Genomic DNA, 21666 nt, shown 5'->3' with positions numbered 1-21666 from the left:
ATGTTGAGTGTTGAGTTTGTCTCCTAATGAGTAAGAGGCTGCTGCAAAGGAAGGAAGCCTTGGGAGCAAAAGCATCTTTTATACATCATTTAAGCACCCTGTTTTTCCCTGTCAAGTCCCACTGTACAACATACATTTTTCTTGCATGGGACAGCTAGATTTAACAGGTGGAGCTTATTACTGTAGTCTTAACTGGGAAGAACTGTAATGCTCCTTGTGGAAGAGGGAGGATCCTGAGGGAACCTGACCTGGGGTGACATTTGGTGGCAGCCGCATGAGCTCTGTCTCCTCCCATCTTGTCTCCTTTCTCTGCCAGCACACAGTTTGTTTGCATCCCTTGCTTCTGCTGGTACAATCTTCCATGTTGCTCTTGGTTTGATATGTTGTCTTCATTCATCTTCACCACACTTCTGCCTTCTTTGCCAACCAAACACCCTGGAAATCTGTATTTCCTTCTGACTGCACTGAGCAAGAAAAATTTCTTAGTTGTGCTTCTGGGCTTCCTGCTCCTGCCTACTCTGTAGTGCTTGGGCAGTGTTATCTGAAGCAAGGACTCCTCATACCATACATCTTGTGCAGCATCAAGGAGGATGTTTTGGATCTTAGCAAATAGTAACAATATCTGTGTAAACTATAAACGCAGACTTAGAGACTAGGAGTGAGAAAGGGATGGTTGTTCGTAGGGCTTTAATTAAATGTTCATTAAAGACACAACTAAGCTAATGCGGTGGTTTATTTTTCAATTAAGAATTTAGGAAAATATAATCAGCTTCCCATGACATAACTGCTACATTTTGCGTCTGCTGTTGTGTCACAGATTTTAGTGGTTGTGAATTAGGATTTGTCAGGGAACACTGGATTTCTTTAGTGTACTGTTTGACTCGGCCATCTGTGTGGGCAGTGATTCAATATGTCTTTCACAGCAACTCTCCTGTATTCCTTGTTTTTCACCCTAACGCTATCCCCCTTTTGGAAATAAAAAACTTAAGCTGCTGCTGCAGATTACACTGAACTCTAAGTAGTAGGAACAAAGAGATGTGGAGATAGATTTTGTATTCCAGACTTTCAGTACTGTGGCTGGAGAAAAGCTAGCAGGCTGACAAATGTGTGCCAGTCTGATTAATTTACTGCTGCTGTCTGGATACATGATACATGAACAAAATGGAACAAGGCGATGAATAAGAAGCCCAGCTGTAAATAGAAATTGTTGGTCATATAAAATACATGGGTCAAATTGCTGAGAGTAGTATCAAAATGTAAAAATTCAGAGTAAAAGGCCTTTCTGGCAAGTCTAGGTCTGTTTTTAGGGCCATTCATAGGGTGATGGGGTGTGAATCCCCCAGGTGGGCAAGTCATTTTGGCATGGACTTAAATGTGCTAATATTCTGCAAAGCGCTTATAAGTATACATAAATCCTATTAAGGCTAAAATCTGTGCCTACAGTTAAGGACATTTAAATGCTTCACTGGTTAAGTGTGGACAGCAGAACAGAACCCCCAAGCCTCACTGTGGGATGTGTAAACTTTTTTTGGTGTTTTTCTGTTGTCTACAGAGAAGTGCAGCCTGCAATGATGTAAACACTCTTGTTTATGTATGAACAATTCTAGGTGTTCAGCTTCAGTGCACCCTTTAAGCCTGCTTCGTATGAAAGCACCATAGTAGCAGAACACATTCCCCACTGAGAAATGGATCTCCCTCTTTTCACCATGGTGACATACACAATGCATACATTTTCTTCCACTATAGGTAAAATGTGTTCAGCTGAATTTCTTTGTCTCATTGTTTTCGATGAATGAGCCTTGGTGATGTTTATGGTATGACTATTTTGTAGTTTTAAGTAAAGAGGAGCATTCACTGGGAAAATTATGCTCGAATGTTTGCAAGCCCATAACTTCTTACTTACAAAGAAAGTGTTACTGGTTTAAAGTCTCCTTTATAAGAGACTTCATACAGTCCTGTTAGATGTGTTTGGTTATTTCTTGTCCTGACAGGGTAGATCTGGTTTGCACAGAAGATGGTGGGGGGAAAACAAATGAAAACCCAAACAAAAAGAAACCAAAGAGTTCAGCGATTCTTTACTCACCATACAAATAATGCACTTTTTGTCAATTGGTTTTCAGTCTTAAACCTGTGAATCTTGTTTGCTTTATGCATTTCCCTTTATGCTTGTTTGAATGGTATGCCAAACCTGTCAGTAAGTGCTGCCTAAGAATGCTACGGTACTTAACCGTATTGTGCTACTGGAACAGCTGTAAATGTTTAACAGAGCACTCATTTAAAGAATTCCTTTCTTCAGTGTGAATTTTACTGCATTCCTCCCTGATTCTACATAAAGCAGTTCCATTAGAAATACAAATAAAATGTTTGTATCATGAAAGCCTAGAACTATGAATCTTAGACAGATTTGGCACAAATGTATATACAACAATATTGTACATTCAGATTTTTATTCGAGCTTAATGTTTTACCTTTGAAGTCTGACTTATATTACTGATTTGGTTACCTCTCTCTTTGAAAGGTTTTGGACTATTATGTTTAATCAAACTGCTCTGATGATGTTTTCCCTTGTTAGGATGCTAAAATAAGCATGCTACTGGTTTTAAACCCCTCACAATGTCTGTTGTTATAAAATAGCTCAGTACTACACTTAGTGGTGAAATATGATTAACTTTTAATTTGGGGAGATGCTTTTACTAACAGCAGTCTGTATTTGTCCAAATTGCAACATTTTAAAGTGAAATAGTTATTTCTAGATATGATTTTCCCCTAACTAAATGTTATATGAAGAATACAGATGAGGAGGCTAAAGCATATGAGGCTGAAAATGTTGATAATGTAGAAACACCAAGTGTATGCATCTCCTTCACAATACACATATTTTTCTAATTGTTTGGGAAGGATTTTCCTTCATGTGCAATCAGTAGTTGAGTATCAATAGCTGTTGAATCATATTATTTCTTAATTCTGTGAGGGAATTAGCTGTGCTAGATTGATGTAGCTGGCTTTTCTACCAATCCTTCAGGGTGGCTTAATTAATTAATGCTAGATAATATAATTTTTTTTTTCATTCTGAAAGATGTTGATAGTGCTAAAGATTTTAATTAGGTCTCAATTCATAAAAGTGTGTACATACATTAATGTGTGTTATGACGTGTGGAAAACAGACTCCACAACCAGCAGGGTTGTAAAGTAGGTATGTTTATTCAGCGCTGGGCAGCACGGGGGGTAGTCCCACCAAAATCGTGCACCCCTTCACGGTAATTCAGCTTGTATTTACATATTCATCATTTCAAAGTATTACATATTCATCATTTCAAGGACGCCTATACATATTCATGACTTTCCCCGAGAAGGCAGTCTTTATTACAATAAGTTCCTCCTGGTGGTCGTGGGCCGGGGTCTCAGGGATGAAGGCCGTGCACTTCTCACCTTTTCTTCTTGCACGGGCGTGGTAACATCTTGGCTCAAACCGCAAGACCAGTTCTCGATGGGTTTCGTATGACCTTAATGTTCTGCTACTTGTTCTATTGAGATATGCTTAGGCAGTTAATTTACACATCAGGCTGATAAAGAATTAAAGAATTTCTCAACCCCCAGGACAGCTCACAGGCAAAGAATTTCTCAACCCCCAGGACAGCTCACACCCAGATCAAATAGCAAGTAAAAGGAAAAGGAGTTATGTCCCTTATCAGTTACAGCCTGCATTACCCATGTATAAACAAATTTATGTTTCAGAGTTGTTTTATTATTATCTCCCCTGTCTCTACCTGTCTTTAAATATTTATTACCAACGAAATATATTCTCGTATTACATCCAAGCCTCAGTTTCACCTTGCCCACGTGGCCAAGAAGGCCAACAGCATCCTGGCTTGTATGAGAAATAGTGTGTCCAGCAGGACTAGGGAAGTGATCGTCCTCCTGTACTCAGCACTGGTGAGGCCACACCTCGAATATTGTGTTCAGTTTGGGGCCCCTCACTACAAGAAAGACATTGAGGTGCTGGAGCGAGTCCAAAGAAGGGCAATGAAGCTGGTGAAGGGTCTGGAGAACAAGTTTGATGAGAAGCAGCTGAGGGAACTGGGGCTGTTTAGCCTGGAGAAAAGGAGGCTGAGGGGAGACATTATTGCTATATACAACTACCTGAAAGGAGGTTGTAGCGAGGTGGCTGTCATCTCTTCTCCCAAGTAACAAGCAATAGGATGAGAGGAAATGGCCTCAGGTTGTGCCAGGGAATGTTTAGAATGGATATCAGCCGAAGTAGAAAGGCTTAGGAGCATTCGGGAGGCTGAAATGGAGATAGACTGGTGGAGCCAGGCTCTGCCTTCCCTGCAACAAAAATGGGAGCAGGATCCCAGGATCGAGGGACCCCTGTACTCTGCCCCTCTCAGGTGGAAAACAATAACCTAGAGGAGAGGAGTGAGTGGAGGCAAGTCTATGGCCGTGGCAAAAGGCGAGTGCCCTCCTTGCCTACCTTGCCTCCACAGGTGCCTCTGAGAAATAGATATGAAGCCCTAGTGGAATACAGCCGGTCCAATGGGGATGTGGTGGAGAGGCAACCTATATCAGAGGTCCCACCACAGTCAGAAGAACCTGACAGGCGTATAGCTACCTCCTCCACAAGGAAGAAGAGAAGAGTTTTAGTGGTTGGAGACTCCTTCCTAAAGGGATCTGAGGGCCCAATATGCAGAGCTGACCCCCATCACAGGGAGGTCTGCAGCCTGCCTGGAGCCCGAATCAGGGATATCACCAGGCAACTCCCCAACCTGGTGAAGGCCACAGACTACTACCCCCTGCTGATCTTCCAGACAGGTGGGGAAGAAGCTGCATCCCGTAGTCTGAGGGGGATGAAGAAAGACTACAAGGCCCTAGGACGGTTGGTGAAAGAGTCTGGGACACAAGTTGTTTTCTCCTCCCTCCTTCCATTTTCAGGTGATGACGTGGGATGGAATAGTAGGATTGTCTCTATTAACGCCTGGCTACGAGACTGGTGCTACAGGCAGGGCTTTGGGTTCTTTGATAATGCCTGGTTTTATAAGACACCAGGCGTGACCGTAATACATGGGAAAGGTTTATGTCGTGGGGGCAAAAGGGTTCTGGGACAGGAATTAGCAGAGCTCATTCGGAGAGCTTTAAACTAGATTCGAAGGGGGATGGGGTAGTAGCTGGGCTTGCACCACTGGGGCAACGCTCTAGTGTTGAGGTAGACCAGGAGGCCTCCCATTCCCTTGGGGTGAAATCGGTGTGTTCAGCTCGCTCCCTGAAATGCCTGTACACCAATGCACGCAGCATGGGGAATAAGCAGGAGGAGTTGGAAATCCGTGTTCGGTCGGGGGGCTATGATCTAGTGGCAATTACAGAGACTTGGTGGGACACCTCGCATGACTGGAATGTGGTCATGGATGGCTATGTCCTGTTCAGGAAAGACAGGCCGCTAAGGAGAGGTGGTGGAGTTGCTCTTTATGTGAGTGAGCAGCTAGAATGTATTGAGTTCTGTCCAGGGGCGGATCAGGAGCGAGTTGAGAGTTTGTGGGTGCGAATTAAGGGGCAGGCTGGCAGGGGTGATACTGTTGTGGGTGTCTATTACAGGCCACCTGATCAGGATGAGGAGGGTGATGAGGCCTTCTACAGGCAGCTGAGAGCAGTCTCTCAATTCCAGGGCCTGGTTGTCCTGGGGGATTTCAACTACCCTGATATTTGCTGGGAGGCCTACTCAGCCAGCCATCCTCAGTCCAGGAGGTTCCTCCAGTGCATTGATGATAACTTTCTGATGCAAATGGTGGATGAGCCAACTAGGAGAGGAGCGCTGCTGGATCTTATCCTCACTAACAAGGAGGGTCTGGTTGAAGCGGTGAAGGTTGAGGGCAGCCTTGGTTGTAGTGACCATGAGATGGTAGAGTTCAGGATCTCATGTGGCAGGAACAGAATAGCTAGCAGAATCGCAACCCTGAACTTCAGGAGGGCCAACTTTGGCCTTTTCAAGCAATTGCTAGGGGAAATCCCATGGGACAGGGTACTAGAAGGTAAGGGGGCCCAAGATAGTTGGTTAGCATTCAAGGACTGCTTCTTCCGAGCTCAAGATCAGAGCATCCCAGCAGGTAGGAAGTCAAGGAAGGGTACCAGGAGACCTGCATGGTTAAACAGGGAACTGCTGGGCAAACTCAAGTGGAAGAAGAGGGTGTACAGATCATGGAAGGAGGGGCTGGCCACTTGGGAGGAATATAAGTCTGTTGTCAGAGGATGTAGGGAGGCAACTAGGAAAGCTAAGGCCTCCTTGGAATTAAACCTTGCAAGAGAGGTCAAGGACAACAGAAAGGGCTTCTTCAAATACATTGCAGGTAAAGCCAACACTAGAGGCAATGTAGGCCCACTGATGAATGAGGTGGGGGCCCTGGAGACAGAGGATAAAAAGAAGGCGGAGTTACTGAATGCCTTCTTTGTCTCTGTCTATACTGCTGGAGGCTGTCCTGAGGAGCCCCGGACCCCTGTGGCCCCAGAAGAAGTCAGGATAGAGGAGGAATCCGTCTTGGTTGATGAGGGCTGGGTCAGGGACCAATTAAGCAATCTGAACGTCCATAAATCCATGGGCCCTGATGGGATGCACCCGCGGGTGCTGAGGGAGCTGGCGGAAGTCATTGCTAGGCCACTCTCCATCATCTTTGCTAAGTCGTGGGCAACGGGAGAGGTGCCTGAGGACTGGAGGAAAGCGAATGTCACTCCAGTCTTCAAAAAAGGCAAGAAGGAGGACCCGGGTAACTATAGACCGGTCAGCCTCACCTCCATCCCTGGAAAGGTGATGGAACAACTTGTCCTTGGTGCTGTCTCTAGGCACATCAAGGATAGGGGGATCATTAGGGGCGCTCAGCATGGCTTCACCAAGGGGAAGTCATGCTTAACCAACTTGATAGCCTTTTATGAGGACGTAACCCGGTGGATAGATGATGGTAAAGCTGTGGATGTGGTCTATCTTGATTTCAGTAAAGCGTTTGACACAGTCTCCCACAGCATCCTCGCAGCTAAACTGAGGAAGTGTGGTCTGGATGATCGGGTAGTGAGGTGGATTGTGAACTGGCTGAAGGAAAGAAGCCAGAGAGTGGTGGTCAATGGGACAGAGTCCAGTTGGAGGCCTGTGTCTAGCGGAGTCCCTCAAGGGTCGGTACTGGGACCAGTACTATTCAATATATTCATTAATGACTTGGATGAGGGAATAGAGTGCACTGTCAGCAAGTTCGCTGATGACACAAAACTGGGAGGAGTGGCTGATGCGCCAGAAGGCTGCGCAGCCATTCAGAGAGACCTGGACAGGCTGGAGAGTTGGGCGGGGAGAAACTTAATGAAATATAACAAGGGCAAGTGTAGAGTCCTGCATCTGGGCAAGAACAACCCCAGATACCAGTACAAGTTTGGGACAGAGCTGTTGGAGAGCAGCGTAGGGGAAAGGGACGTGGGGGTTCTAGTGGACAACAGGATGACCATGAGCCAGCAGTGTGCCCTTGTGGCCAAGAAGGCCAATGGCATCCTGGGGTGTATTAGAAGGGGTGTGGTTAGCAGGTCGAGAGAGGTTCTCCTCCCCCTCTACTCTGCCCTGGTGAGGCCGCATCTGGAATATTGTGTCCAGTTCTGGGCCCCTCAGTTCAAGAAGGACAGGGAACTGCTAGAGAGAGTCCAGCGCAGAGCCACGAAGATGATTAAGGGAGTGGAACATCTCCGTTATGAGGAGAGGCTGAGGGAGCTGGGTCTCTTTAGCTTAGAGAAGAGGAGACTGAGGGGTGACCTCATTAATGTTTATAAATATGTAAAGGGCAAGTGTCATGAGGATGGAGCCAGGCTCTTCTCAGTGACATCCCTTGACAGGACAAGGGGCAATGGGTGCAAGCTGGAACACAGGAGGTTCCGCATAAATATGAGGAAAAACTTCTTTACGGTGAGGGTGAGCGAACACTGGAACAGGCTGCCCAGAGAGGTTGTGGAGTCTCCTTCTCTGGAGACATTCAAAACCCGCCTGGACGCATTCCTGTGTGATACGGTGTAGGCAATCCTGCTCCGTCAGGGGGATTGGACTAGATGATCTTTCGAGGTCCCTTCCAATCCCTAACATTCTGTGATTCTGTGATCAGGAAAAATTTCTTCACTGAAAGGGTTGTCAAGCATTGGAACAGGCTGCCCAGGGAAGTGGTTGAGACACCATCCCTGAAGGTATGTAAAAGACGATGTGGTGCTTAGGGACATGGTTTAGTGGTGGACTTGGCAGTGTTAGGTTAATGGTTGGACTCAATGATGTTAACGGTCTTTTCCAACCAAAACAATTCTATGATTCTATGTGGGTGTTGCAAAGGAAGAGAATCAGAGGGAGGTTTTGAAGGAAGAACAAATGAATTACAAGAGGAATTGAGTAAAAAAAGTTCCACAAATAGGGAAATGTATGTGGAAAAAGGTCTTGAAAATGACTGAGAGAAAAGTGAGACAATGGGACGCTGAGGTCAATGTCACAGCCAGAAGTGGGGCAACATAAGGCCCCAGTCCAAGGCAGTTCTTCAGTTCTTGTTTATCTGAAAGAGCACTGAATTGGACAGCACACATATTGAATATTATAGTTGTTCTCAGGGACTTTGCTTCACTGGAGCCATAGGAGGTACCTGAGACTTGAAGGTCTAAGGGACTGTGAAAGATGTGGCTTTGAAAGAAAAGAATAGAAATTGGAAGCTGATAGAAATGGCTCAGCCAAGCCAAGGAAATAATTTTTAGAAAGTAGAGAGAAGTGATCTAATTAAATAAGGAATTCCTTTTACTTGCTGTGTTTCTGATGCCTTGAGAAAAGTGTTTTAGCAGCCAGTTGAAAAATTACAGTGTATGTAGGCTTTATTTGCATTTATACATATTGTTTCACCTATTGCAAGTCAATACAATTGCACTGTATTAAAATTACAATCAGTGAATATATTATTATTGAAGAGGTTTTTTGTTAGACTGGCGTTTCACAGTGTCTTTTATGAAATCCAGTCAGTGATCCTACAGTGAAGTTCCTGTTGATATTCTGGTTGAAACTGCTGGCGTGTTGTTATACTAAGTCTTGCTGGACTTTCACTGTTGAATCTGAGGCTTGGGGTGTAATACCAAAATACATTTCCTTAAAGAGGTTTTTGTCCTTACCATTTCCCCAGCTGCTTATTCAGTAGTGGCTGTATAGCTGTGCGTGCAGATTGCTTCCAGGGAAATGGTCTGACTGGGGAGGGGGAGGAAAGGGAATTTCAATTTTGCTGGTCCGATTTACAGCAATGCCCCAGAGAGGCATCAGCAGAAACTGATGTGAGAGAGTCGGTTTATAAGCTACAGAGACCTACAGAGGGGGCAGCTCGAGGACCCCTTACATTTTCTGCAGCAGCAAAGTCTATGTAACATGGACCTGTCTCCTTATCCTTCCAAATCGTGAAATACTCTTAAAAATATTACATATTAGTTATTGATTTTTAGTAGTCTTCTCTCTCCTGCTGGCACTCTCGCTGCCCGCTTCACATGCTGTTTTCAGTAAATCTTCACTGTGTAAACTTCAATGTAACAAAAATGAGTAATGTCTCAGTCCCTTCTCCTGTTCTTTAATGTCAACAAAGTTTATTTGGGGCACTTCTAACGATCTTCACTAAAAGCAATGACGGTAAAAATGTCATTATTTTCCTCATGAATCGTGAAACCAAACTAAATTGTAAAAGTATGAGGGAAGATGATGTGGTATTAAAAGCCAAAGCCTACCATGCGATTTTGTTTAGAGAAATGCTGGAGGCTTTGAAATGTCAAATAGATTCCAGTTGTGTAATTTGAGGATCAAATTGTATTAACATCCATACTTAAAGTAAAATAATACCATTTGCTGTCTTGATTCCATTCATCTTCAATAAAAGTGAGTTCATAAATGAACATGACCTTTTTAAATCAAGGTTTCAGGTAGATTTCAGAACCTCAATAGTTACAATTTTGAATGGAAAAATATCAGTGTTTTTGTAGATCTTGGCTAATGTACATTTTAAACACAATTATGGTTCATAACCAAGCAGTTCAGTTACCTTTTATCCTTTGATATGCTCACATGTCTCCTGAACTTCAGTAATACTCTGTGCGTGTCTCTGTGGGTAGGCCTGCTGTAGTGTGTACCTACTGTACAGCTGCCCTATACTGCATAGAGCTTGGACTTTGAATTGTGATTATACGTCTGTGTCAAATTGCCTTTGTAAGGCACCTTTTGGAATTTACCCACATGCTGTCTACTAAGTCCTTACTCTCTTGTTGCTTTTATGTTTCTTAAAGTCTGCCTAGCTTCCAATTTCTGTACTTTTATTTTAAAGAGTGTACTGGTTTTCCTCCTAGAAAATACAGGTAGAAAGCATATGTGGTTGTAGGATGTATTACATCAAGTTAAAGCTGCTAGACTTGAGTATGCACCTTAAAGTTCATTCTGTCTTATGAACCATCAAGTCTGGATTGGGAGCTCTGGAGAAGAAAGAGGGCATTAGAAGAAGCAGGCAGAGATAGGGGAGTTCACATGGGTTTATTAAGGGACAGTTCCAAATCTGCCTGCACTAAAATTTCAGTAATTTTGCATATGGAAAAGAAGTTTAGGAACCTAATAAGAACCAGTAGAACTATATTTGTAGTTATCATTTGGACATGCTTATAACAGAGTTCTGTGTACTGGAAACTTGGCTTAAATGAGGAAGGCATAATATCAACTAGCGCTGTAGAACTCTTAAAGCTGTATATACGAATATGTATGCTCTAAGATGTGATGAAAGAAGGCAGTTGGGGAAGGGGACGAGTCACCCAGCTTAATTTAAAGGCAATGACACTTAAGGTAATGTTTAGAGATCTTAGCACATTGCATGATCTGTTGTTAGTTTATTCAGACATTACAATCCTTGTTGTTCTTTGCCACCTTTTTTTGTTTTAAATGTTTGAAGCAGGTATATTAGGGAGAAATACCATCTTTGCAATGCTAATAATACCCATAAAAACCTCATCTGCAACACTGATGAAGTCAAAATCTTGACTCCTCTTGGAGAAAATAGCAGTCCTGCCTAGTGTTTGGCTATTGCATATAGAAAATAGGTTAAGTTGAGTTAAGAGTTTAACACAGACTTGTAGTACAGAAATCAGATGACTGCCAGCTTCACTAACCAAATACATTTTAGCAGTGCCTCTAGAAAATGAGCAAGCTTCTAGGTAGGCAAGCATTTTAAACATTCTAACATGACGTTTTAAGCTATAGGGTGCATATAGGTGACATCTCTAAATGCTGGATTACATTTTTCAATTCACTGAGCACTTGTGATTGTAGCCCAGTGTGTGTGAGTGTTCGGTTATGCCTCCAGTTTAGCCTTTGCAGCTGCTCTTCAGCATTTATGCATCTCTGGCTTTAAATGCTATTCTTCCCTTTCGATAAAGATTTTACTATTTCTGAGTCCCTCCAGTATGTTTACCAGATATTAGATCAGGTCCCAAGAATCCCAGTGAATCAGCCAAATGCTTTTCTGATCTGATTCACATCTGGACACTATTCATATCACAGGTGGAAGTGGTGCCTCTGGTTGCCTTTATGAGGGTATTCCCAAACAAATGCAGAAGGCAAGGTGGGCTTTTTCTGAAGAGTAAAGGCAGTCCAAAAGTAAACTAGAAGGGTGTGAGAAATAATGCTTTTAAAAAAGCGGTTTCTTAAAAAGGAATTTAAAAACTGCAAAACCAAGGAGAGATGAACATTTTTCATGGTTATGTATCCTGTAATTTACAATTTTAGTAGTACATTTTGGGTATTCTGTGTGATTTTAGTATCTCTAGAAACAATGTGTATTAAGTGCATTGTGCACCAGTGAAGCTATGCTAGTGCTATTCAACGTTTTTTTTTCTTTTTTTTTTTAGATCACCTTTTGCTGCTGTTACAGATTACTCAGTAACAAGAAATAATGTCATACAGCTCTGTCTGGAACTAACAACAATAGTACAACAGGTATGAGACCATCTGCTTAGCAATTTATTTTGTCTTAAATTGTAAATGGACATTACCTTCTTCACACAATTTTGTGTTACTCTGTCTATATCATTGTCTAACAAAAATAAAGGAATATTAGTACGTAGTAAATGCTTTATAAAAATTCTGCCTCCTGGTTTTATAATACTGGTTTGGGTTGTGCTGTGTATATGCCTTTGCATATCTCAGTAGTAAGATTCATCTTAGGTTCTCTAGTCTAATACATCACTATAAATTTGTGAAATCTAGTTAATAATTTGTCTAATTAATTTCTTATATTTTGTCTTTAATTTTTAATTGTCTGGTTCAAAAGGTCTGTATGTACTGGACTTTAGTCATCTGCTCTTTCATACAATTCATATCATCTAGACACCTGTTAAGATGACACATGTACCTGTGAGGCTAGAATATTTTGTATACGTTTTTGTACATCCTACCTTCAAGAATTCCAGAAGTAGGTACTGAGAATCACTTGCTTAATGGGCTTCATTTGGGAGTGCAATCTAGAGAACCTTCCCCACCCTTCTGTTGCTTCTCTGTGTGTGGTTTAGGTCTGTCTCTATCTTTGCCTGTTGTTCTGCTGAAACTGAAAAGTCTTTTTTGCTGCAAGTTCAAACTAATGTTGATACCAAATTCTGTAGAAAAAACCTAGGAAGTTAAAGTAGTTCTATTCATTTGAGCATCATCATTTACCCTGATGCATGCATTTCTGAGACTGGTCTGCTATTGATGACTGTGAAGGGCCTTGGTACCATCTTATACCATCAGGTGCCCATGCAGTGCAGCAGTGCCCATCGTGCGGAGGGAAAAGGGACCAGAGATGGTTTCCTCTCCTGGCAGTTCAGCAACAGCAGAGGGAAGGGACCACTGCTGCCAAGCAGAAGGTTTTTTCTTGTTGTTGTTGTTGTTGTTATTATTATTATTATTATTATTCTTTTCCCTCAATTATGTCTGGAGTTTTTGATGTGGAAATGGAGCATAGTCTGTTCCCTCCCCACAGGCCACACAGTGAGGCTGCCTGTTTGCTTCCCAGGCCCAAGGGCCTACCAGTCCCATCCTTCAGCCACCCCGTGCTCCCCACTGGGCTTCTTGTCGTCACCCTGCCTCAAACTGGGACAGAGGTGCCAGTGATGGTGGCTGTGGAAGAAGAGACCATGCCTTCGTTCTCTTGGCTGGTAGCTGTGCGTCACCGTCTAGTTTTTTAATTCAGGGGAAGAGCCACCTGATCCATTTTCATGTGTCCACTATTAGTGAGAAAGTGAGTAAAATATCAACCACTGCAGTGTTTCCCAGGAGTTAGCTCAATATCAGTTTATTTTCTTGCAAATTCATCCCTATCCATGATACTGCTAATTAGCTATGGTGTAGGTAAATATTTTTCAGTGTGAATGAGAGCAAATGTTACTATTTAATACCTTTGGAGAAAAGCAGTTTTATCTTTGCCAAAACTGACATGATTCCCCAATCAGGAAGCAGTTCAAAAGGAGCATTTATGTGTCTAAATTTAAGCATGCTCTGAAATTGAATTGGGCTGTAGTCAGAAGAATGATAATGAAAAATTCCATTACTAGTCTCAAACACATGTGATTTGATCTCTACTCAAAACAAATACATTCCAATGTAGCATTTCAAAATGTCTTTGCTGAGCTCTTCTTTTAGATGATCACTGAACACACTGAAAATCCTCATTGTGCTTTCTTAAAGCTATAAATTAAATGTTTCGTATCACCTTATCAGGTGTTTTTTATGTCTCAGAATCCATTTTCCTTTGTATGCAAAGTACTTTATAGTACTTCACTAACTTATAATAATTTATACTTTAATTTAAAATTTTGTTTTGTGAAAGACCTACAGAAAGCAATGTTACAGTTGTTCTTGTAACAGTAGCTAACAACAGATTTCTATAAAGCTTAATGGTTTATTAAAAAAATATAGAGTCTGTACATTTTCTTATAGCTTTGACTTTCTGAGACATTCATACAATTTAAAAATAGAACTCCAGTATTCACCTCAGTAACTGAGCACCAGCAGGATTGAAAATAGGGGTTTCTTTTGGTGTTGTTTATGTTACAGCCAACCTTCAGGTTTATTGACCAAAAATGATTCTTTAGTCAAGATGAAGGAAAAAAAGCTGTAATTAAGCTGGTTTGTTTGAATTATTTTGCACGTTTTGAGGCTAATTGTAATGTCAGTGTTTCTTCATAGAATTAAGTGTTGGGTGTCCCCTCTCCCCCCTGCCCCGTTATCAGTGCTAAATGGATAAAGAAGAAAAAAAAATGACAGAATTACTGCTCTCTCTTGTAAGTATGAGATCTAAGAAAATCTATTGAATGTCTGTGCTTTAACCTTTAAATAATTAGAAAATTTATAGTACCTACTTAGAGACAGACTTTGGAATAAAATGCAGAATGGCACATACTTTGTTTTAACCATTTCATTTCCTATGTGTGTTGCACATTGCCCAGGACCCAACTAACAGGCCAACGTGCAGTGGATTTGCCAGTGGAAGCAGATCCCTCAGTGCACTGCAAGTTATTATTGTAACCTGCTTTACATTTGTACTAATCATCTGCTTCTATGCAGCTGTTTTATTTTGGCTTAGGGATTTTTTTTCTCCCCCTTAGGACTTTAGGATATTGTTTCATAGGCACTTCCTGCAGGTTTTCACTCTTAATACCATCCTCTTAGCTGATGGCTTATTTAATTCAGGGCTTGCATTCTTGTTTCATTTTTATAATCAACTCTTCCCTTGCAGAAGAACACTGGAGGAAAAAAAAAGAATTTAAATAACAAACAAAACTGTGAGACTATCATGATTTTTGCTACCATTCCGTTGCATTCTGCCTTTCTCTCCTACACCTGTCTGCCTGCTTAGAGTATCCTCATAGGAATTGGAGGCTGAGCATTATCTGTACTCTCTGTTTACACTGCAGTAAGCTTATGGGTAAGAATTAGAGACCAAGGCAACAAAGGGAACCTTGTGGTTGGTGTCTACTGCAGGCTGCCCGATCAAGGGGAGCCTGTTGACGAAATCTTGTTATTCCAGCTACAGGAGGCATCACGCTCACAGGCTCTTGTTCAGCTGGGGGACTTCAACCACCCCGACATCTGCTGGAAAAGTAGCACGGTGAGATGTAGGCAATCCAGGAGACTCCTGGAGTGCATGGAGGATAAATTCTTAAGACAGGTAATAGACAGCCCTACCAGAGGGGATGCAATACTGGACCTGATGATCACCAATGCAAGTGAGCTAATCGGTGACGTCAAAATTGGAGGCAGACTGGGCTGCAGTGATCACACAGTGATGGAGTTTGCAGTCCTGAGGGGTATGGGTAAGGCAAAGAGTAAAGTCAGCCCCCTGAATTTTAGGAAAGCAAAATTCCAGCTGTTCAAGGAGTTAGTCAATAGGACCCCTTGGGAAGCTGCCTTCAGTTTGACATGGGTGGTCAAACTAAAGGGCAGAAAGGAAATGCACAGGCAATGGAAGCAGGGACAGGTCTCCTGGGAAGAGTATAGGGACACTGCCCGATTGTGTAGGGATGGGGTCAGGAAGGCCAAGGTGCAGCTGGAGCTGAACTTGGCAAGGGATGCAAAGAATAATAAGGGCTTCTACAGGTATGTCAGCCAGAAGAGGCAGGTCAAAGAAAGTACCTCCTGATGAGTGAGACTGGCAAACTGGTAACAATGGACGAGGAGAAGGCTGAGGGACTCAACAACTTTTTTGCCTCAGTCTTCACTGGCAACCTCTCTTCCCACACCTCTCAAGTGGATGGACTGCAAGGCAGGGACTGGGGGAGCAAAGTCCCTCCCACTGTAAGAGATGAGATTTGTGACCACCTGAGCAGCCTGAATATATGTGACTCTATGGGACCTGACGAAATGCATCCCAAAGTCCTGAGGGAATTGGCTGGTGTAGTTGCCAAGCCACTCTCCATGATATTTGAAAAGTCATGGCAGTCAGATGAAGTCCCAGGTGGATGGAAAAAGGGAAACGTTGCACTCATTTTTTTAAAAGGGTAGAAAGGAGGACCATGGGAACTACCTGGGAACTTCCCTGTCAGCCTCACCTCTGTGCCTGGGAAGATAATGGAGCAGATCCTCCTAGAAGCTATACTAAGGCACATGGAGGACAGGGAAGTGATTCGAGACAGCCAGCATGGCTTCACCAAGAGCAAGTCCTGCCTGACCAGCCTAGTGGCCTTCTGTGATGGAGAGACTACGTCAGTGGACAAGGGAAGAGCTATGGATGTCATCTGTCTGGACTTCGGTAAGGCCTTTGACATGGTCCCCCCAAACATCCTTCTCTCTAAATTGGAGAGGTATGGATTTGCTGGGTTGGATGGTCACATTCAAAGAGTAGTGGTCAACAGCTCAATGTCCAGATGGAGACTGGTGATGAGTGGTGTCCCTCGGGGGTTCATATTGGGACCAGTGCTGGTTAATATCTTCACCAATGACACAGACAGTGGGATTGAGTGCAGCCTCAGCAAGTTTGCAGACAACACCAAGCTGGTGGTGTGGTTGACATGCCTGAGGGATGGGATGCCATGCAGAGGGACCTGGACAAGCTTGAAAACTGGGCCCGTGTGAACCTCATGGGGTTCAACAAGGCCAAGTGCAAGGTCCTGCACTTGGGTTGGGACATTCGCTAGTATCAATACAGGCTGGGGGATGAAGGGATTGAGAGCAGCCCTGAGGAGGACTTGAGGATACTGGTGGATGAAAAGCTGGACATGAGCTGGCAATATGCCCTTGAAGCCCAGAAAGCCAACTGTATCCTGGGCTACATCAAAAGAAGCATGACCAGCAGGTCGAGGGAGGTGATTATGCCCCTCTACTCAGCTCTGGTGAGACCCCATCTCGAGTACTGCATCCAGCTCTGGGGCCCTCAACATAAGAAGGACATGGAACTGTTGGAGTGAGCCCAGAGGAGGACCACAAAAATAGTCAGAGGGCTGGAGCATCTCTCCTATGAAGACAGGCTGAGGGAGTTGGAGTTGTTCAGCCTGGAGAAGAGAAGGCTCCGGGAAGACCTTATTGTGGCCTTTCAATACTTAAAGAGGGCCTATAAGAAAGATGGGGACAAAATTTTTACGTTGGCCTGTTGAGACAGGACAGGTAATGGTTTTGAACTTAAAGAAGGTAGATTCAGACTTAGATATAAGGAAGAAATTTTTTACAATGAGGGTGGTGAAACCCTGGAACAGGTTGCCCAGAGAGGTGGTAGATTCCCCATCCCTGGAAACATTCAAAGTCAGGTTGGATGGGGCTCTGAGCAACCTCATCTAGTTGAAGATGTCCCTGCTCACTGCAGGGGGATTGGACTAGATGACCTTTAAAGGTCCCTTCGAATCCAAACTATTCCATGATTTTAAGTAAAAAAGGCCTGTTCTTTCTTGATGGTACAAGATAGGTGTTCAAGGGATATGGGTGTACAGGTTGGAGGACAGGGGCAAGATTGTTTTGGGTTGTGCTTTTTTCCCTTTTGGTTCGTTAGTGAATTTAGGTTTGTGTCAGCAGAATCGTTCCAGTCACAAATGCATGTAAGGAAGAACATGAGTGACTCCTTGTCTTCATAACGTTTATGAAAGTCTTGCTATTGACTTAGTTAGTTGGGATGTTCAGCTTCAGAGGGTGCCAAGAACTTGTCCTTTTAAGTGTGCTTGTTTTGTTTTAGAAAGGTAGCAGTAGCTACAATGATAACTGTAAGGAATAGAAGATTTATTGATTTCTTAGGCAATCTATAGACAGCTTTTATTGTTATTCACAATGCTCTTATTCCTCAGGAACCTAATGGAGTTTCACTAAAGAAGCTTTCTTCTTTAGACTTAAGACCCTGGAAACCTTGGGAATATTTGAAAAGTCTAATTTTATATCGACTTTGTAAGTTATCAGACATTTAAAGAAAACTTTACTGCTGAACACCATAGTTCATATTATTGGTGTTTAGTAGTGATCTAAAGTAGCAAGTAGGTAGATGAGAAGTAGCACTCTTGTCACATGTTTTTTACTTTCCTTAATCAGCTTTCACAATGATTTGCTGTGTTTATTTAGTTTTAAAACCACTGGTGGTTATCTTGCAGCTTTAATGTCTTGTGGGATTTACTTAGCAAGATGCTCCAGCAGAAGCATAGCTGTAGTCCTGTAAATACTCCTTTATAAAAGCTTCACTGCAATTACTTCTCTGCCCAAACACCTCTTTGAAGAGGGGCTATGCGGTGGAAGCAATTCTGTGTAACAGGGGTGGAGAAGGAGAACAGTCTCTTGGCTGACATGGACCTGGCTTGCACTGTTGTCACGGAATATACTTCTGACATCATCTGTCGCACAGCAACACTTGGAGGTAAACTCAGATTTTGGATGACACTGGCTGAGAACCTGAGTGATGCAATTGTGGAGGTGGCAGCCAGGATGGAAGATAGCTAGGAAAGACCAATACAACCATCCACAAAAACTCTGTATATATATATAGGCAGCTGGGATTTTGAGCTAAAAACCCTAATATAGAGCACATACAGAAGTGCTCTGTGCCCTGCCTCAGCTGAGTGATTTCGAGCTTATTCCCCATTTAAAGGTGTTTGAGATTCGAAAAAGTAAGTGTCTGTATACTCCATGCTCTGATGGAATCTCTTCCCATGCTAGAGGGGTAATCTTTGTTGGGCTTCTAGCCATTGCTGTCTTTCAGATAAAAGATATTGAAAAGGATCACAGATTATTTCTTGATTAATGCACTATTTTTGTATGACAGTGATTTTTTTTTTTATAATTAAATGGCTGTAACTTACATGACAAATGTTTGAAATATTGTTTCACTGAGAAACTAAGTGCAGGCTTGTTTTCCAGTTTAAAGGATAAAAAGGAAATTTACTTTGTTAGCCCCTCTGCCCTGACTCGTAATCCAAATGCAGTAATACGAAAAGGTTCTAATCATTTTGTTAGGACAATATCAAATACTTGAATAGAGAAGAATAATTAAAGTCCTTAGTATTATTGTTACAAAGTATATCTCATTTAATATTTTCTATCACAATTCCTCACTTTTGTAAGTAATAGTTATTAAGGACTTTAAGGACTTGCTAAATATAGCTTCAAAATTTTGAATTTTAGGTCATACCAAGTAGCTAATTACCTCAGGAATCTTTAGCTAATAAACTGGCTTTAATAGTTTAGTGGTGTGAATGTTTGATTGGTTCCTCATTAAAGCTGCTTTGTGCTTCCAAAGCGACAGGTGTTTGATGGAAACAGTTATGTTTTAAATCTTAAAGTTTTTGATTTAAATTTTCAACATTATTCCTTCCACCCCAACTTTGTTATCAAATGCTTGCAGAAAAATCTTTATCAACCTACTGTGGTAATAATCCTCTCCATCCCTCCTTTTTTTAAACAAAAATACTTCATGGTGAGGAGGCCACATTCTTGGAATTTAAAATACATATATGCATAGTGCACTGTTTATACAAAATGCCCCATTTCTGGGAAGTGTACAAGTAGGGGGGTAAGTGTACAACTGGGTAGCTAAATAGATGTGGTCAAAAGTTAAAAACAGAACAAAAAAAGCCCCCCTTGAAAAGAATATCCAGGCAATATCTGCCTACAGTACATGGAATCCAAATGGTATTCATGTGAGAGTGCTATAACTCATTGCTTGCAAGTAACACTGACAGAAATTTAGACTCGCCTTGTATCCTTCAAGTGCTGCTCTTATGCAAGATTTTCTGTTGCATAAGGTTCGAAGCAGTGCTCAGAAGAAGTGGTGTTTCAGGATAACTCTTATCCTGTGCAGTTGTTTTCTTCAAATTTAGAAGACAATGTATAATGTAAAATGAAATGTAAAGGATTGCTGGAAATATGAAACTGTTTTTTGTTTACAAGAAGCTATATCAAAGTAGTTTCAATTTATGCTCTTTTGTAATGCTTTTCTCTTTTTTCATAAAGAGTAGCTTATATCTCTATAACACACTTTTATGGAAAATTTCAGATGTAATTTAATGTAATGTACAAAGTGCCTCAGGTGCTTAACATTGATGCCTTTTTCTGATTCTGATAGTTTATTTCTGCTATTTTATTATACTTTTTTCTCCTTGAAATGGCTTACTTCTAGATATATTGTCTTTTAATTTAAGTTTTGGAGTCCATTTTGAAATGGGATTCGGCACGGAATAGCTCAAAGGTTAAAACATCAATAATAGTCTGTAGGGATATGAACCAGTACTAGAAATAATTTGATGCCTCATTAGTTGTCATTGAAATATATGCTGTAAAGATTTTTTTTTTTTTTCTAAACTTGTGTAGTTTGTGATGTGACATTTTCAAAGTAGCTTATGAAGCCACTGCATGCTTTAATAAAAACCCACCCTGTAAAGTCCTGTGAATTTGTTAGCTGTGTTTTCTTTTCCATTCTTAGAGAAAGTATTTTCTTTTCCTCATGGATGGAAGAAGAAAAAACCCCCAAAAAACCCTGAAAGATTGCTGAATACAATCTAGAAAGCGAAAATAGGTTTGTGTTGCCTTGTTTGTTGGGTTTTTTTGGTTGGTTGTTTTTCTTCCAGATTAATGAGTGATAGGGGAAAAATGAAACACAAAGCAGAATACTTTATTGAAAAAAGAGCAGTCTTTTTGATGGGGCATATGCTGGTAAACCAATACAGCTGTTAAATTTTTTCAAGAAAAGGAGCATGAGTGGGTCAAGGTGATGGTGAAAGAGTCAGGGACTGTTGGGTTAATTCATGCACTCATGGAAACACTTGCAGAAAGTAGCAGAAAGTTGGTGGAAACTGAGATAAAGTGTAGACAGAGGGGAAAAATGTGTTTTAGTATCTCATCTGTTTCCTTTAAATAAAATCTTTTTTTCTTAGACTGCTTGTTGTGGGCATTGTGTCAGTGTGTTTTGAGTGGCATAGAATCATAGAATCATTTTGGTTGGAAAAGACCTTTAAGATCATCAAGTCCAACCGTTAGCCTAGCACTGCCAAGTCCACCACTAAACCATGTCCCTAAGTGCGACATCTACTCGTCTTTTAAATATGTCCAGGGATGGTGACTCCACCACTTCCCTGGGCAGCCTGTTCCAATGCTTGACAATGCTTTTGGTGAAGAAATTTTTCCTGATATCCAATCTAAACCTCCCCTGGTGCAACCTGAGGCTGCTTCCTCTTGTCCTAACTCTCAGTTTCCATTTGAATAGAGGCAGACAGAGAATATGCCATGCTTCCTGTGTAATTCTTTATAAATGCTAAATTTAATCAGTAATGATGATGGATTAAGATTATATTGGTCATATCAGTAGAAGTGAAGACTGAGACTCTGCATTTCTTTTAATTTGGAAACTGTTTTCCCTTCCCAGAGGCAGTACAGTCTCTGTAACTAGATGCAGCAAAGCAAGATTTCACTTCAGTATAGAATTACAGAAACTGTGGTACTAGGTAGCTAATAGAAGCCTTGAGCATGAAAAAATGTAGGGTCAATCTTTATTTCAGGAATGTAATGTGAGGTATGTGTGTGTTTCTTTGCTTAAATCCATTAAAAATACATCAAGAATTTCAGATGTTCCAATACGAAACATTTAAGTCATGTCTGAGTCTGAAAAGCCATCTACCTACATATCATTACTTTTTCTCAAGTTCGATTAATTTTAATTCCTCTGTTGGCAGAATAAC

At 41.8% G+C, this 21666-nt stretch overlaps 1 protein-coding gene across 2 annotated transcripts in view; it reads left to right on the top strand.

The window, feature by feature from the left end:
* CNKSR2 (connector enhancer of kinase suppressor of Ras 2) overlaps positions 1–21666 on the top strand; it is a 232024-nt gene that overhangs the window by 59988 nt on the left and 150370 nt on the right. For both annotated transcript variants that reach the window (XM_068420507.1, XM_068420498.1), the window contains exon 4: positions 11902–11989. In XM_068420507.1, coding sequence (XP_068276608.1) covers positions 11902–11989 — 88 coding nt within the window. The remainder of the gene's footprint in view (positions 1–11901; positions 11990–21666) is intronic.

The sequence above is a fragment of the Nyctibius grandis genome, chromosome 2 (genome assembly GCF_013368605.1).
Source record: "Nyctibius grandis isolate bNycGra1 chromosome 2, bNycGra1.pri, whole genome shotgun sequence".
In the NCBI taxonomy this organism is placed as follows: Eukaryota; Metazoa; Chordata; class Aves; order Nyctibiiformes; family Nyctibiidae; genus Nyctibius; species Nyctibius grandis.
The sequence above is the reverse complement of the archived record's forward strand: the minus strand, read 5'-3'. Positions and strand labels throughout refer to the sequence as shown.